Source organism: Protomyctophum bolini (assembly GCF_963924005.1).
Source record: "Protomyctophum bolini genome assembly, chromosome: 6".
Classification (NCBI taxonomy): Eukaryota; Metazoa; Chordata; class Actinopteri; order Myctophiformes; family Myctophidae; genus Protomyctophum; species Protomyctophum bolini.
The window spans coordinates 48,095,467-48,112,638 of record NC_137867.1 but is presented as its reverse complement, the minus strand read 5'-3'; the positions used below and the strand labels follow the sequence as shown (position 1 = coordinate 48,112,638).

The following is a 17,172-nucleotide window of genomic DNA, read 5'->3' as shown; positions in this document are numbered from 1 at the left end:
ATGACAAACCGTTATTCCGGAAGAACAGATTCAGTCTTATGTCCGCCAGAACGCAGTCGGACAGAAGGTCTCATCGGAGGGAGCACCGATGAGGGTGAGCGGATGACTGCGTCCGGAGACACTGACGTGGAGTCTCCGGGGCCGTCTGGCCTGCTGTCCTCCATGAGTACCGTCAGCAGTAGCGGCAGCGAGGATCTCCAGCACTGCCTGGACCTCGCCAAGGCCATCAGCGGAGGAGACGACCAGGTGGTGGCAGCCCACGGCGATGAGGCGGTGCCTCAGGCTTCGTTTCCCGGCGGCGCAGAAGACACGCCGCCGGGCCCTCGTCGGCTCGCGTGCTCCGACAGAGAGCAGACGGACGAAGAGATCCTGTCCGCCGTGATGATCAAGAACCTGGACGTGGGAGAGGAGCTCCCGCTGCTCCAGGTGGTTCAGAGTCTCCCCTGGGGAGTCTACCCGCTCACCCGCCACATCATGACGAGGACCAACGAGTACAGCGCCGGCGATGCTACGGAACCGCTGGAGGACGACGACAAGGCAGCAGACGGAGGAACACTGAAGCAGAAAACAATCCACCTGAAGAAGCTCATTGGGAAGTCCGCGAAGAGGGCCAAGAATATCGCTGAGAAGTATGGAGAGAAGGCCGTCAAAAGGGTGAAGAGTGTCCGCCATGATACAGCCCAATCGACACAACAACAACAACAACAACGACAATCTGATGATGCCGATGACAAGGCCGAAGCTCCGGTGACAACAAACACAGATGGAGGAAAACTGAAACAGAAAACAGACCAGCTGAAGGAATTCATGGGGAAGTCGGTGAGGAAATCCAGGCATATGGTTGAGAAGTTTGGAGAGAAGGTTGTCAGTAAGGTGAAGACTAGTGTTCACAAAGACACAGCCCAATCACCCCGACAGCAACAATCAGACGATGATGACGACAGGGCAGAAGCGTCAGAGGCGGACACGGATGAAGTCGAGCTCAAGCGGAGAAGCCAGCAGCTGAAGCAGTTACTGGGAAAGTCTGTGGCTTTGGGGGCCAAGCATCTGGCCAAGTACGGAGAAAAGGCCATCAACAAGGTGAAGAGCGTCATTCACGACGACGTCGTCTTCTACGCGGACCAGGAGGACGAGGAGAAGCCGTACGCCGGGCCCGCCAAGGTCAAGGCGGCGCACGGCTTCGACGGCCCCTTCGACTTTGACCGGATCAAGGTCGTCCAGGACCTGAGCGGAGAGCACGTGGGGGCCGTGTGGACCATGAGGTTCTCCCCCTGCGGGCGGCTGCTGGCGACGGCCGGCCAGGACAAAGTGGTGCGCGTCTGGGTCCTGAGGAACGCCTTTGACTACTTCAATAATATGAGGATGAGGCACGACGCCGAGGGTTTCGGCGCGTCACCTTCGCCCTCTCAGAAAGGCGCGTCCCGCTGCTCCAAATCGGACTCGGACGTCGCGGCCGACGCGTCAGAGGACGCCGCCGACACGGAGGAGGACGCGAACGCGCCCTTCTGCCAGGTCCCCTTCTGCAAGTTCAAAGGACACGCGTCGGAGGTCCTGGACCTGTCCTGGTCAAAGTACAGAGGTCACATGTCCGATTTCCTGGACCCGTCCTGGTCGGAGAACTTCTTCCTGCTGTCCTCCTCCATGGACAAGACGGTTCGGCTGTGGCACATATCCAGGAGCAAGTGTCTGTGGTGCTTCCAGCACGATGACTTCGTCACGGCCATCGCCTTCCATCCCAGGAAGAACCAGTTCTTCCTGAGTGGCTCTCTGGACGGGAAGCTGCACCTCTGGAACATCATAGACAAGAAGAGGGTGCTCTGGAATGAGGTGGTCGGCCAGAAGCCACAGCTCATCACCGCCGCCAGCTTCTGTTCCACGGGGAAGTACGCCATCGCCGGCACCTACGACGGCCGCCTCATCTTCCATGACACGGAGCACCTCAAGTACCACACTCAGATCCTTGTGAGTTCCTCCAAGAGGAGAAATACAGTTGGCCGTAAAATCACTGGAATTGAGCCCCTCCCCGGACAGAATAAGATTTTGGTGACGTCCAACGACTCGCGCATTCGCCTGTACGACCTTGCGGACATGTCTCTGTTGATGAAGTACAAGGGCTACACCAACAGCAGGAGCCAGATCAAGGCCAGCTTCAGCCACGACTACTCGTTCATTGTCAGCGGCTCCGAGGACAAATATGTGTACGTCTGGAGCACCTACCACGACTCGGGGAAACCCCCCTCTGTGCGACGGGACCGCAATGACTTCTGGGAAGGATTTAAAGCTCACAATTCAGTGGTCACCTCGGCCATCTTTGCGCCACACCCCGGCCTCATTGTCCCGCAGGAAGCCGGGGCGGAGAAGCCGGAAGCCGAGTGCAAGAGCATGGGTTCCGAGGACTCTGAACTAAAGACGGGCCACACAGAGGTTCTACTCTCTGCCGATTTCACCGGTGCCATCAAGGTTTTCATCAATGTAAAAGGGAGGTTGAAAAGTGACACGCGTCTGCAGAGACACGGAGGCGCCAGGACAAGAGGGGAGGACTCTTCGAGTGGTTCAAGTGGAGGAACAGGAAGCTAGTTCCAGGGGGTCTGATTGCGAACGCAGTGAGCACTAACTATGAGACCTAGCAGATCATGTCTGTCTGTGTGTCTGTCCCCCTTTTGTGCCCATATATGGAGCTGAGTGATTTGTTTGTGATTGATGCAACACACTCCATATTTGGACGTATAGCTGCTTTGGGGACTCCTTATATGGTTATGTCTGAGTCATGGTGACATGAGTGTGATGGCGTGGTCCAACTTGTATTCCGCGGCCCTGTTTTCACTAATTTCACAGTACTACTACACACTTCTCACCAATTCGTAATTTATTCTAATTGTTATTGCAATTTACGAGCTGCGTTCGCTTCCCGCGTTTGCGCGTCTTATACTTGTAGGGACTAGAAGGGGCCGTGCGGTGGCCACAGAAAGCATTTTTTTTAGCTGCTTTAGCGCCTTTCTTCTGTGCATGAGATGAACTAGGACTGCTTTCCTCTTGTGTTTCAATTCTCTGCGGTCAGCGTTTTGTAGGCGGTGTCCCCTGGGTGAGAAGAATTCAACTTTTGGAGAGGAGCACCGCTCATCAACGGCACCTTCCTGTTCAGAGGGCCAGAGCGACATGACCACAAGGGGGAAACATTGAGCAGAGGCATCTTATATAAGCTCAATATAAATGTATTGCTCTGGACACGATATCCAAAGCGTTGATAAAAAAATAAATCACTTTCTGTGGGCAATCTGGCCCCGGAATGTGGTGTATGTCTGTTGTATGATGATAAGAGCGCCCCTCGCTTCATACATGTGTGATTTTTTTTAATATTTTTTGAGGGGGCGCTATCTCCTTCAATGCATGGCTAAGTCTGTAGATTATTAATGTTTGTTTAGGGCACTAAAGGAGTCTGACGACGTAAGTGAGTTGTCATGTGGCCAATAGAAATACATCTTGTGACTGGTTTCGTCTAATATAATATAATTGTCCATCACACGCAATTCACGGCAGGTATACATACAGGCTTCAAAATAAAAGCAATGCAATGCTGTTTTAGTCCACACACATTTTCAGAAAATACGTTTTATTTTCTCATTTCCAAGTAAACCTTTCACAGGCCGGTCAGAGTCGGCCAAAGGGACGAAATTGGCCCCGGGGGGCCCTGTAATGCCCAGGTCTACCTCTAGAGACATCTATCTATAAATGCATCAAGTCTCTCTGCGTGTGTGCGTACATACAGTATACGTCTGTTAGTAGTCCACGACATTCGAAACACGCGTTCCACACGCCCACAGGGAGCGCAGTGCCCGGTGTCGAGTCGATCGGACCCACGGTTGTCCAGAACCGCCACAAAAGCCTCTGCGCGGGCTCTGGACCTTATCACCCCTATATCTCCATATATGGACATGGAGATACGGAGATCATATTTGGGCATGCCTGACACAGAACTCCATATAGGAATAAAGGGACACAGAGAGACAGATACAGAAATCTCCATATGGGCATAAAAGTGACACAGACAGATAGAACGGGTACTCTGACACGGGGGGTATCAGTCGCCCCTAAACCATATCGCCTCTCCATGTTTTCCGCCGACCTCACGCCGAACTCACGCCGACCACTGGGTGCCGCGCCCACGGTTTTTGTATTCTTTGTTTGGTTTTACTGAGAATAAGGTTAGAAATACATTTAGGTTTAGGCATGGTTTTACTGAGGTCAAGTTTAGGTATAGGGTTAAGTTTAGGTATAGGGTTAGGTTTATGCATAGTTTAACTGAGGTTAAGGTTAGGTAATATAGGGTTAGGTTTATGCATAGTTTTACTGAGGTTAAGGTTAGGTAATATAGGGTTAGGTTTATGCATAGTTTTACTGAGGTTAAGGTTAGGTAATATAGGGTTAGGTTTATGCATAGTTTTACTGAGGTTAAGGTTAGGTAATATAGGGTTAGGTTTATGCATAGTTTTACTGAGGTTAAGGTTAGGTAATATAGGGTTAGGTTTATGCATAGTTTTACTGAGGTTAAGGTTAGGTAATATAGGGTTAGGTTTATGCATAGTTTTACTGAGAATAAGGTTAGAAATACATTTAGGTCTAGGCATATAGTTTTACTGAGGTCAAGTTTAGGTATAGGGTTAAGTTTAAGTATAGGGTTAGGTTTATGCATAGTTTTACTGAGGTTAAGGTTAGGTAATATAGGGTTAGGTTTATGCATAGTTTTACTGAGGTTAAGGTTAGGAATAAGGTTAAGTTTATGCACAGTTCCAGTGATGTTAAGTTTTACAGGGTTAGGTTTATGCATAGTTTTACTGGGGTTAATGTTAGGAATAAGGTTAAATTCATCCATAGTTTTACTGCAGGGGTTAAGGTTAGGAATAAGGTCAGGTTTAACCGTTTAAGCATAATTTACTTCGGTTACTTTCGGAATACCAGGCCACGCCGTTGTACGACGTACGCCCGGGGCGAGTTGGTATAAGGGGCGTGTTGAAATGAAACCAAATGGACTCAAGTTTGGTTTCATTTTATACTCTCAAAATTATTTAGTCTACACAATTAGAAAGCCAAATAATTGTTCTTATGCTCAATGTTTGCCTGTTATAATCTTTCCTAAATGGTACCAACATCAATACATACAGCACAACATCATATCCAACAATGAAAAAATATTATTTTGTTTTGGGCCTGAGAGTCATCAAATGGTGGACCGTGTGGCTCAAATAATGCCACATAAATAAATATTGGGCCTTGATATGAAAAGGGTTGAAAACCACTGACTGTTTGTACCCCCCCCCCCCCCCCTTTTCCCCCTCAATGTATTTGTATCTTTTGCTTCCTATATGATGAATTTCTGTTCTGTTCTTTAACTATTATAGAAGTGTCCATTTGTATGTCTCTAAATGTTTTGATGAATTGAACAATTCAACAATAATTTAACTTTTGAGAGTATAAAATGAAACCAAAAGGGGTCCATTTGGTTTGTTCACTGTTGTAAACAAGTGTAAGGCTTAATTGGGTCGTCCACTCACAGTTAACAGTTAGTCTTTGTATTGAGTTTGTGCTTGAAATGTACTGTAATTCTGCAAACTGTTAATACATATTTCAATCAATCAATCAATCAATCTATTGTCCAAGGTTGTTGAATCATGGACAATGGCGCCTCCTCGTGGCCTAGTGGGGAAGGAGGAGGAACACGGTCATATGACCAACAGGCAGCACGCAGCGGTGCGGTGGTCTTTTTTTTTTACTTCCTCAAACTTTGAATTGCTCCACGACCACAAAACAACCAGTCAGTGTTCTGGAGTTCCTGCTACGTCTCTCTCTTCTCTCTTCTCTCTTCAAGCAGAAGAACAACATCTATGTTCGTCCGACCTGCCAGGAAACGAAACCGAGAAGAGCTACAGAACCAGAAGAACACAGCAGACAGACAGACAGACATACACTAATAAATAATACTGTAATCATTATAGTATCTCTGATGGCCTAATCAACATGGCAAGCCCACCAGACACCAGCACAACACATGATGGGCTTAACAATAGGAACAACCACAGGTATTTATTTATTTGTACTACGTCTCTAAATGTTATGATATACATTTGAAAAAATGGGCTGGACCCTAGTTGTGTAAACAAGTGTAAATGCTTTATGATAGTCTTTATCATTTTAAAGGCAAGCCCAGAAGCATAATGGGTTGTAATTGTATGTCCCTTTTTAACTAAAATTAATTAACTTTCCTGATTTCTGTTTTTATAGAAGTGTATATTTGTATGTCACCTCTCTTTTAAGAGTCTAACTATTCTGATGAATTGAAGATGGTGGACCCTAGTTGTAAACGAGAGTATTCCTCCACATGTACAGTCACAGTTTCTGTGTTTACTTTAATTAATGTCCTTTTGTGTGAAATGTACCCATTATTAATTATTATTATTATTATCAGTGGATCCCAAAGTGGGGGTCCTTGAGTAACTCTGAGAGTGTATACACTCTTATAATTTAATTAACATTGATTTTACGATATAAATTGGAGTCTCAGAGATATAAATGCCATTAAATGGGGGGTCCGTCCGTAGACTAATGCATGTCAAACCATGGGGGGGTCCTTGAAATAAACCGGGTTGAGAATCACTGCTAGAGCTGTCAAAAAATGAATCTTGTCTTATGGGGGGTCCCTGGCATATCTTTTCAAATGGGGGGGGTCCGTGGGCTAGTTTAATTAGTGTACATTTGGGGGTAGTCGTTGACGAAGTTGACCCATTTTGACCTGGAAACGATTCTACAAATGTCTACGAATTCTAAATCCCGACAGTTTTCTGAAAAACTGGAGAAACATTTTCATGTCATCGACCCCCAAGATTAAATGTAATTGGCCGACGACCCCCATCTGAAAATATGTTGTTCCATGAGGGACTCCCCAGAAGCTCTGAAAGAATATTATACTGTATATTCAAAGATTTGCGCCACATTTTCACGATTTTTCATTTCAAATAGCAGACCCACAGGCTCGTTGTAGATCTGCTATTTTTCAATGGCTAAAGGTATTACAATTTACAATTTACAATTTAGGCATTTAGCAGACGCTCTTAATCCAGAGCGACTTACATTAAGCAAGAACAAAAAGCATGTATATATATATAACTAACAATGCTTAGAACACCAAAAGGGGTTCCCGCCCAGATTGGCCTATTAGTATGTGGAACGATTGTTCCACATACTGTAAAATAAAACATTTCAATCTCTTATTATTATTATTATTATAGGAACAACCAACCACCACCACCACACGGGAGAAGACATCATCATCTTCTGTGTGTCCCCGTGAAGTTCAGCCTCCTGTCATGGTGTTTCCTCCTGCTTCTGCTCTCCTGCATGGCCAGGTATTTACTTCATATGTTTGTAGTACGTCTCTAAATGCTTTGGGGCAGCGGTGTGGCCGAACGGTTTTGCGGACCGGTCTTGATATCGTGAAGGTCGCTATAGTTCGTATCCCCGGACCGGCACGCTAAAATTACCACCGCTGAAGTGCCCTTTGAGCAAGGCATTGAACCTCTACCATGAAATGTTCTATGAGCAGGGCCTGGCTGTAAACAAGTTCTTGAGCTTAGTCCAGTTACCCTGCAGTGTAAACATGGTACCTTTCCTTTCCTGATGAATTGAAAATGGTGGACCCTATAGCAGAGATTAAAACGACCTCTGCATCCACGGGATGCACTACTGTACTGTTTTTTTTTTTATTCTAGTTTATTTTGCTATAGCTTTAGTTATAATAATCATTTCTTCTTTTAATGTGGTTACATGAATATAACTTAAATGCTGCAATTTTTAAATATTATATTATTTTATCCCACGATTTTGTAACCCATTTTTCACCCCTGTGTCAATCATCTAATGTGATCCTGGGCTCTACACACCCTCCGCCAACCTAGTCCCCATATATGGGGGACAAGGGGAGACCAACCTAGTCCCCATATATGGGGGACAAGGGGAGAGCAACATAGTCCCCATATATGGGGGACAAGGGGAGACCAACCTAGTCCCCATATATGGAGGACAAGGGGAGACCAACCTAGTCCCCATATATGGGGGACAAGGGGAGACCAACCTAGTCCCCATATATGGGGGACAAGGGGAGACCAACCTAGTCCCCATATATGGGGGACAAGGGGAGACCAACCTAGTCCCCATATATGGGGGACAAGGGGAGACCAACCTAGTCCCCATATATGGAGGACAAGGGGAGACCAACCTAGTCCCCATATATGGGGGACAAGGGGAGACCAACCTAGTCCCCATATATGGGGGACAAGGGGAGACCAACCTAGTCCCCATATATGGGGGACAAGGGGAGACCAACCTAGTCCCCATATATGGAGGACAAGGGGAGACCAACCTAGTCCCCATATATGGGGGACAAGGGGAGACCAACCTAGTCCCCATATATGGGGGACAAGGGGAGAACAACCTAGTCCCCATATATGGGGGACAAGGGGAGACCAACCTAGTCCCCATATATGGGGGACAAGGGGAGAGCAACCTAGTCCCCATATATGGGGGACAAGGGGAGAGCAACCTAGTCCCCATATATGGGGGACAAGGGGAGAGCAACCTAGTCCCCATATATGGGGGACAAGGGGAGACCAACCTAGTCCCCATATATGGGGGACAAGGGGAGAGCAACCTAGTCCCCATATATGGGGGACAAGGGGAGCGCAACGGACTTGAACTCATGCTCCTTGTTCCTTCATGCCTGAGTGTCCAAGTTGCTCCTTGTTGCTGCAATTTGTACAAAATATGACTCCTAACGTGGTTGAAGTGGGACTGAAATGACATTTTCAACCCCTCCATGTCGACCAGGTGCAGTCTGTGTAAAATGACATTTCCAACCCCTCCATGTCGACCAGGTGCAGTCTGTGTCAGACGAAGACGAGCAACATCATCCTCATCCTCGCCGATGACCAGGACGTCCAACTCGGGGGATTGGTGAGTCTCTAGGTTGTGTTTTATTTTTTTAGTGAGTCGACTAAATCTACAGTTGATTTAGTCGACTAAAATGTATTCTTGGTGGGCCTTGATGCCGTCGTAAATGAACGGCAACAGCCGATCTACAAGCTCACAACAACGCGTCGTGCTGCGACGCGTTGTGGAGGTTGTAGATCGGCTATTTTCAGCGTGCAACCAAGAGTAAAATGACACATACTGGATCTCTTGTCCACTAGTTCCCTTCCTAACATTTTAGTCTAGTTTTTATCTGTTGACAAAATCGACAGTATAATTATTTAGTCATATCGTTTTAATCACCATCCATGGCTTAAGTTTTCATTTAGATTCCATTTAGTTTTAGTCAGTGGAAAAAGGTAGTCGACATAACATCTTTCGTCATAGTTTCAGTCAACAAAAACAACACTGCTTCACAGTGGAAGAAGTGTCCAGTCGGTGTTGTTTTAGTCGACGAAAACAACGCCGCTTCACAGTGGAAGAAGTGTCCAGTCGGTGTTGTTTTAGTCGACAGAAACAACGGCGCTTCACAGTGGAAGAAGTGTCCAGTCGGTGTTGTTTTAGTCGACGAAAACAACGCCGCTTCACAGTGGAAGAAGTGTTTCAGTCGGTGTTGTTTTAGTCGACGAAAACAACACTGCTTCACAGTGGAAGAAGTGTTTCAGTCGGTGTTGTTTTAGTCGACGAAAACAACGCCGCTTCACAGTGGAAGAAGTGTCCAGTCGGTGTTGTTTTAGTCGACGAAAACAACGCCGCTTCACAGTGGAAGAAGTGTCCAGTCGGTGTTGTTTTAGTCGACGAAAACAACGCCGCTTCACAGTGGAAGAAGTGTCCAGTCGGTGTTGTTTTAGTCGACGAAAACAACGCCGCTTCACAGTGGAAGAAGTGTCCAGTCGGTGTTGTTTTAGTCGACGAAAACAACGCCGCTTCACAGTGGAAGAAGTGTCCAGTCGGTGTTGTTTTAGTCGACGAAAACAACGCCGCTTCACAGTGGAAGAAGTGTCCAGTCGGTGTTGTTTTAGTCGACGAAAACAACGCCGCTTCACAGTGGAAGAAGTGTCCAGTCGGTGTTGTTTTAGTCGACGAAAACAACGCCGCTTCACAGTGGAAGAAGTGTCCAGTCGGTGTTGTTTTAGTCGACGAAAACAACGCCGCTTCACAGTGGAAGAAGTGTCCAGTCGGTGTTGTTTTAGTCGACGAAAACAACGCCGCTTCACAGTGGAAGAAGTGTCCAGTCGGTGTTGTTTTAGTCGACGAAAACAACGCCGCTTCACAGTGGAAGAAGTGTCCAGTCGGTGTTGTTTTAGTCGACGAAAACAACGCCGCTTCACAGTGGAAGAAGTGTCCAGTCGGTGTTGTTTTAGTCGACGAAAACAGCGCCGCTTCACAGTGGAAGAAGTGTCCAGTCGGTGTTGTTTTAGTCGACGAAAACAACGCCGCTTCACAGTGGAAGAAGTGTCCAGTCGGTGTTGTTTTAGTCGACGAAAACAGCGCCGCTTCACAGTGGAAGAAGTGTCCAGTCGGTGTTGTTTTAGTCGACGAAAACAGCGCCGCTTCACAGTGGAAGAAGTGTCCAGTCGGTGTTGTTTTAGTCGACGAAAACAACGCCGCTTCACAGTGGAAGAAGTGTCCAGTCGGTGTTGTTTTAGTCGACGAAAACAGCGCCGCTTCACAGTGGAAGAAGTGTCCAGTCGGTGTTGTTTTAGTCGACGAAAACAACGCCGCTTCACAGTGGAAGAAGTGTCCAGTCGGTGTTGTTTTAGTCGACGAAAACAACACCGCTTCACAGTGGAAGAAGTGTCCAGTCGGTGTTGTTTTAGTCGACGAAAACAACGCCGCTTCACAGTGAAAGAAGTGTCCAGTCGGTGTTGTTTTAGTCGACGAAAACAGCGCCGCTTCACAGTGGAAGAAGTGTCCAGTCGGTGTTGTTTTAGTCGACGAAAACAACGCCGCTTCACAGTGGAAGAAGTGTCCAGTCGGTGTTGTTCACATCATGTTCATTTCAAGCTGCAATGAGGAACATACATGTTAATGTATAACACGTTATGTTTTTATTACCTCTCCGTATGGTGGAGTACGTGTCAATATACAGCTGTCGATGACGTGAAGAGCTACTGTATATTACTGTATAATATACTGCTGTCTGGAGGAAACCTCATAACTCCAAAATGTAATTTTTTCAGGAAATGAAAAATATACATTTTTCAGGAAATTAAAGAAAACCTTATATATATTTTTTTAAACAAAGCAATACAGCCTCATCAAAGTTGGTGTTGTAACTTTATATATTGTCAATTACTTCCATGCGAGGGGGATAGGTGGAGGAGTTAGTTTCTTTAGCATACATTTTGAGGGTCCAACAATGGAGTTAAGAGGTTTTGTCCAAAGCACTTTTTACTACTTTCCATTGGTTCAATATCTTTGAAACAACACACAGACGTAAAGGGTGTTCAATAGAACTGATTTATGCCCCCCCAAAAAAAATCTAAAATGGAGTTATGAGGTTATGAGCAACATATCTACTGTAGGCCAGTGGTTTTCAACCCAGTGGTCCGGGGACCACCAGTGGTCCTTGTGGAGGTTCCAGGTGGTCCCCAGCTAAATGCTGGAGAGTTAGTTTGTAACCAAATGGACCCTTAGAGATCTTTAACTCTTGAGAGCGTGAAATGAAACCAATCCATTTTGGTGTTAGCATCATGTTATGCTTTAGCTATTGAAAAACAGCAGACCTACAAGCTCATAGCGCGCCACCGAGTGGCGCGCTACGAGCTTGTAGGTCTGCTATTTTTGAAAAATCGAAGAACGACTGACATTTTTATAGAATCTGATCTCAGGTCAGAATGGGTTCATCAGACCAGTGTGTGTCCAGTGGAAACCTCGTATGAATCTGATCTCGGGTCAGAATGGGTTAATACTTCCTGAAAGGCACCTATTTCTGGCCCGCTGTGATATCACGGGGCTTTTTGCCCTGTGAGAGGATAACTGTACATTGTCTCAGTACCGTATGTACACCATGTCACACTACTATGCCATAAACTAATTGGCACTTTTTTAAGATGAATGGATTAGGATTTAGACAACAATATAAGAGGATATAAGCAAAGGATATACTGTATCAACAGAAGGATATTCCAACAAAAGCTCCCAGCATGTGCCGTTGATTTTCACTCCAACGTTTTATCAATGCCAAATTGCCAATGCCAGGCAGTAGGCTCCCAGACTACATGCAGCCAGTAGGCTCCCAGACTACATGCAGCCAGTAGGCTCCCAGACTACATGCAGCCAGTAGGCTCCCAGACTACATGCAGGCAGTAGGCTCCCAGACTACATGCAGCCAGTAGGCTCCCAGACTACATGCAGCCAGTAGGCTCCCAGACTACATGCAGCCAGTAGGCTCCCAGACTACATGCAGCCAGTAGGCTCCCAGACTACATGCAGCCAGTAGGCTCCCAGACTACATGCAGCCAGTAGGCTCCCAGACTACATGCAGCCAGTAGGCTCCCAGACTACATGCAGTAGGTCTTAATACAGCCAGTAGGCTCCCAGACTACATGCAGCCAGTAGGCTCCCAGACTACATGCAGCCAGTAGGCTCCCAGACTACATGCAGTAGGTCTTAATACAGCCAGTAGGCTCCCAGACTACATGCAGCCAGTAGGCTCCCAGACTACATGCAGTAGGTCTTAATACAGCCAGTAGGCTCCCAGACTACATGCAGCCAGTAGGCTCCCAGACTACATGCAGCCAGTAGGCTCCCAGACTACATGCAGCCAGTAGGCTCCCAGACTACATGCAGCCAGTAGGCTCCCAGACTACATGCAGCCAGTAGGCTCCCAGACTACATGCAGCCAGTAGGCTCCCAGACTACATGCAGCCAGTAGGTCCGGACATAAGATCGGCTTGATAAGTATAACCTGCTGGGAACTATGGGTTGATTTTCACTCGAATCCGATAAAAATACATCAATGGAAGTCTTGATCCAAGGCTAGAGGTGGACACTAGTGTCCTCATGCCTTATATGAGGTGCATCTCTGGACACAATGATCAGAGTGTCACCAAATTCCACACACAGTAAAGATTACGGTAAATTTTTACCCTCACCAAAAACACGCAGTAATCCTGGTCTCTAAACTGTTCTATTATGGATGGAAGTGTGTCAATGTTATCAGAATCACCGGGAAGTCTGAGGTTAAGAAACTCCAAGGAAAAGGGAGACGGAATCTCAAGAAGGGTAAAGTGTTCCAGCTTGCCTGATTGACTCATCATCATTATTAGGAAATGTGCCCACATATAATTAATATAATCATGTCTTTGTGTGTCTGCTCCATCAGTAGCCTATACTGTATAACCTGAGTTTAACGGAAGGTTGGATAAGCTTTAGAATGGAGTATGGGTAACCGTGGGATAGAATGGACCAGTGGTTCTCCAAAAAGGACCCATATTAAGGGTCCATTTGGTTCATTAGTCTCACCTGAAACAAAAGAAAAGGAATGTCTGAGGTGGTACTTGTCTTGTATAGTACCTCCACTCAACCAACGTGGTTCACTCACTCCACCCTCTGCTCTGAGTAAAGCCCCACACACACACACACACCGTCTGCGAACACAGCGCGTCAAATCAGCCGCCTCCGTTATTTTCAATGAACCTTATCTATCGCACACCGGCGGCGTCCGACGCGCGTTCACGTTCCCGCCTCGCCTGACGCTCCGATATGCCACCGTTCTATTTTCCAGGCCCTGTGGCGCGTCGCTGCGCACCCGGTGTGTGTTGTGGGGCTTAAAGGAGAATTCCATGCTAGAAGGCTTTCTTACCTTTCTTTGTAGTGGTTACGTCCCCACCAAAGAGGTCCAGGTGTTATTTTGTGCAAAGACTCCTTTTTGGCTATTTCCCTACCATAAGCCCTAAATGAATTGTATTGAATTGAATGGGAATTGAATGGGGCTATGGGGTGTTGTGCTAATTTGCTTATTTCCATCTAAAGAAGTAGTAAAGTGTGCCGCTTGGGATATTATTTACATTATGAAGAGAGGATATATAAATATATAAAAATATATAATTTTGAGCGATGGAAATAAGTGAATTAGCACAACACCCCATAGCCCCATTCAATTCCCATTCAATTCAATGCAATTCATTTAGGGCTTATGGTAGGGGAAATAGCCAATAAGGAGCTTTTGCACAAAATAACACCTGGACCTCTTTGGTGGGGACGTAACAACTACAAAGAAAGGTAAGAAAGCCTTTTAGTGTGGAATTCTTAAGACAGTCAGTCAGGCTGACTCCTCAAGACACACTGTAGGCCTTTCACTTCCTCCAAGTGCTTCTGAAGTTCTGTGGCGTGTGGTGTGTCTGTGTGTGCAGTTGTTGTTCCGTCTGTGAAGAGAGAATGAAAGAGAAAGCCAGGTTGTGTGTGTGTGTGTGTGAAGGGGGGGGGGGGTGCTGCATCTTGCATAACACAGGAGAGGAGAACAACACAATGTGCCACTGTCATCACACTTAGAGATGAAGTACCGATGTAATTGTTTTCCTTTTTCGATACTGATACCCTTAACCCTTATTTCTACCTTTCATGTCAAGGACACACAAAATCTAAACCTGTCTGTCTGTCTGTCTGTCTGTCTGTCTGTCATTCTTCAGACTCCTATGAAGATGACCAAGGCTCTGATCGGTGACGCTGGGGTGACGTTCGCCAACGCTGTGAGTAGATCGATGCTGTTGTTTTATTGGCAGCACATTTCTATTTTAGTTTCAGTCATTATTTTCTTTGGAATGAAACTTCATTTAGTTTTAGTCAGATTTTAGTCACCTGGAATGTTTTAATGTCTAGTTTTAGTCGACTAAAGATCATAAGATTTTAGTCGACTAAATCTACAGGTGATATAGTCGACTAAAATGTATTTTGGGGGGCCTTGATGCCGTCATAATGACTGATTTTATGCTTGCTGAAAATAGCCGATCTACAAGCTCACAAGGTGTCGCACTGCGATGCGTTGTGAGCTTGTAGATCGGCTATTTTCAGAATGCAACCAAGTCTAAAATGACTTATACTGGATCTCTTGTCCACTATAGTCCCTTCCTAACATTTTAGTCTGTAGTTTTTATTTGTTGACGGAATTGTCAATACATTTAGTCTTAGTTTTAGTCATCATAGCTTAGTTTCCATTTAGTTTTCTCCAGTGAAAAAAGGTACCAGTTGGCGAACATTTTTTGTCATAGTTTTTGTCGACAGAATCAACTCGACAATGATAAATGTCAAGTAACTTTATAGATGCCGTAGAAACAGTGCTTCTCAAACCTTTTCATGTCAAAGACCCTCACATTGACACTTATTGGCCCCACGGACCCCCATTTTAAATGATAAACCAGGGGACCCCCATTTTAAATGATAAGCCAGGGGACCCCCATTTTAAATGATAAGCCAGGGGACCCCCATTTTAAATGATAAGCCAGGGGACCCCCATTTTAAATGATAAGCCAGGGGACCCCCATTTTAAATGATAAGCCAGGGGACTTTATAGATGCCGTAGAAACAGTGCTTCTCAAACCTTTTCATGTCAAAGACCCTCACATTGACACTTATTGGCCCCACGGACCCCCATTTTAAATGATAAACCAGGGGACCCCCATTTTAAATGATAAGCCAGGGGACCCCCATTTTAAATGATAAGCCAGGGGACCCCCATTTTAAATGATAAGCCAGGGGACCCCCATTTTAAATGATAAGCCAGGGGACCCCCATTTTAAATGATAAGCCAGGGGACCCCCATTTTAAATGATAAGCCAGGGGACCCCCATTTTAAATGATAAGCCAGGGGACCCCCATTTTAAATGATAAGCCAGGGACCCCCATTTTAAATGATAAGCCAGGGACCCCCATTTTAAATGATAAACCAGGGACCTCCATTTTAAATGATAAGCCAGGGGACCCCCATTTTAAATGATAAGCCAGGGGACCCCCATTTTAAATAATAAGCCAGGGGACCCCCATTTTAAATAATAAGCCAGGGGACCCCCATTTTAAATGATAAGCCAGGGGACCCCCATTTTAAATGATAAGCCAGGGGACCCCCATTTTAAATGATAAGCCAGGGGACCCCCATTTTAAATGATAAGCCAGGGGACCCCCATTTTAAATGATAAGCCAAGATTTGAGTTAACATCGGTCGCTCTGAAAGAATATTCCAAGGTTTGCGCCACATTTTCACAATTTTTCAAAAATAGCAGATCTACAAGCTCATAGCGCGGCACTCGGTGCCGCGCTATGAGCTTGTAGATCTGCTATTTTTCCAATAGTTCTACTAGACTCGGTTAGCTCCGTCTGATAAACGGGACGTGATCGTCCAACTTCCTAACATAAGATCAACACCGAAATGTAGGCTTTTTCAAAATAAGAGCTGAACAGGGGAAACTGCTGGCGTGAATTATATCACAGTTATCACATCAATAAATGCTGGCGTAGTTTGGGTTCAAATTAATGTCATCGGTGCGGAGGTACTAGGAAAGGGACCCCAAGTTCTTTCCAAAATGGCGTGTACGACTGTACGTGTTCTTATCGATGTGGAAACATAATGCTTAAAACACCAAAAGGGGTTACGTTGTCAACTCCTCTCTCTCTCTCGTCCTCTCCACAGTTCACGTCCACGCCGCTGTGCTGTCCCAGCCGCAGCAGCGTCCTGACGGGCCAGTACCCTCACAACCACGCCGTGAGGAACAACTCCCTGTCGGGGAACTGCTCCAGCGTCCCGTGGCAGAAAGGCCCAGAGACCGCCGCCTTCCCCGTCTACCTCAGCAAGCAGAAATACCAGACCTTCTTCGCCGGGAAGTATCTCAACCAGGTAGTTTTAGTTTAGTTTAGTTTAGTTTAGTTTATTTCGCTAATAAAAACAGTACAAAAAAAAGGTAACAATAAAATAAAATCAATAAAAGAGAAGTGTGTGTGCAGGTGAGAAAAGAAACCCAGGGAGGGCTTATATGTGGTTCTCACCAAAGATAATATACAAATAGTAAGACAAAGTAATCAAACATAGGTATGGAAAATAACACAAAAAATACATTATTTACACTTGTGAGGTGTGTGTGTGTGTGTGTGTGTGTGTGTGTGTGTGTGTGTGTGTGTGTGTGTGTGTGTGTGTGAGTATGAGTATGTCACATACAATAC

General features: G+C 45.9%; 2 protein-coding genes across 2 annotated transcripts in view; both read left to right on the top strand.

The window, feature by feature from the left end:
* On the top strand, positions 1-2,577 carry LOC308317065 (WD repeat-containing protein 44-like; the record flags this gene model as incomplete). The annotated part of the gene is made up of 2 exons (XM_080765856.1): positions 1-861; positions 1,069-2,577. 2 exons carry the CDS (start codon positions 1-3, stop codon positions 2,575-2,577), a joined length of 2,370 nt encoding a protein of 789 aa, XP_080621982.1.
* Positions 2,578-5,762: 3,185 nt separating this feature from the next.
* gnsb (glucosamine (N-acetyl)-6-sulfatase (Sanfilippo disease IIID), b) overlaps positions 5,763-17,172 on the top strand; it is a 30,767-nt gene continuing 19,357 nt past the window's right edge. Inside the window, exons 1-5 of the mRNA XM_080765906.1 lie at positions 5,763-6,074; positions 7,281-7,397; positions 8,922-9,000; positions 14,652-14,711; positions 16,646-16,849. Coding sequence (XP_080622032.1) covers positions 6,013-6,074; positions 7,281-7,397; positions 8,922-9,000; positions 14,652-14,711; positions 16,646-16,849 — 522 coding nt within the window. The 5' untranslated portion in view covers positions 5,763-6,012. The remainder of the gene's footprint in view (positions 6,075-7,280; positions 7,398-8,921; positions 9,001-14,651; positions 14,712-16,645; positions 16,850-17,172) is intronic.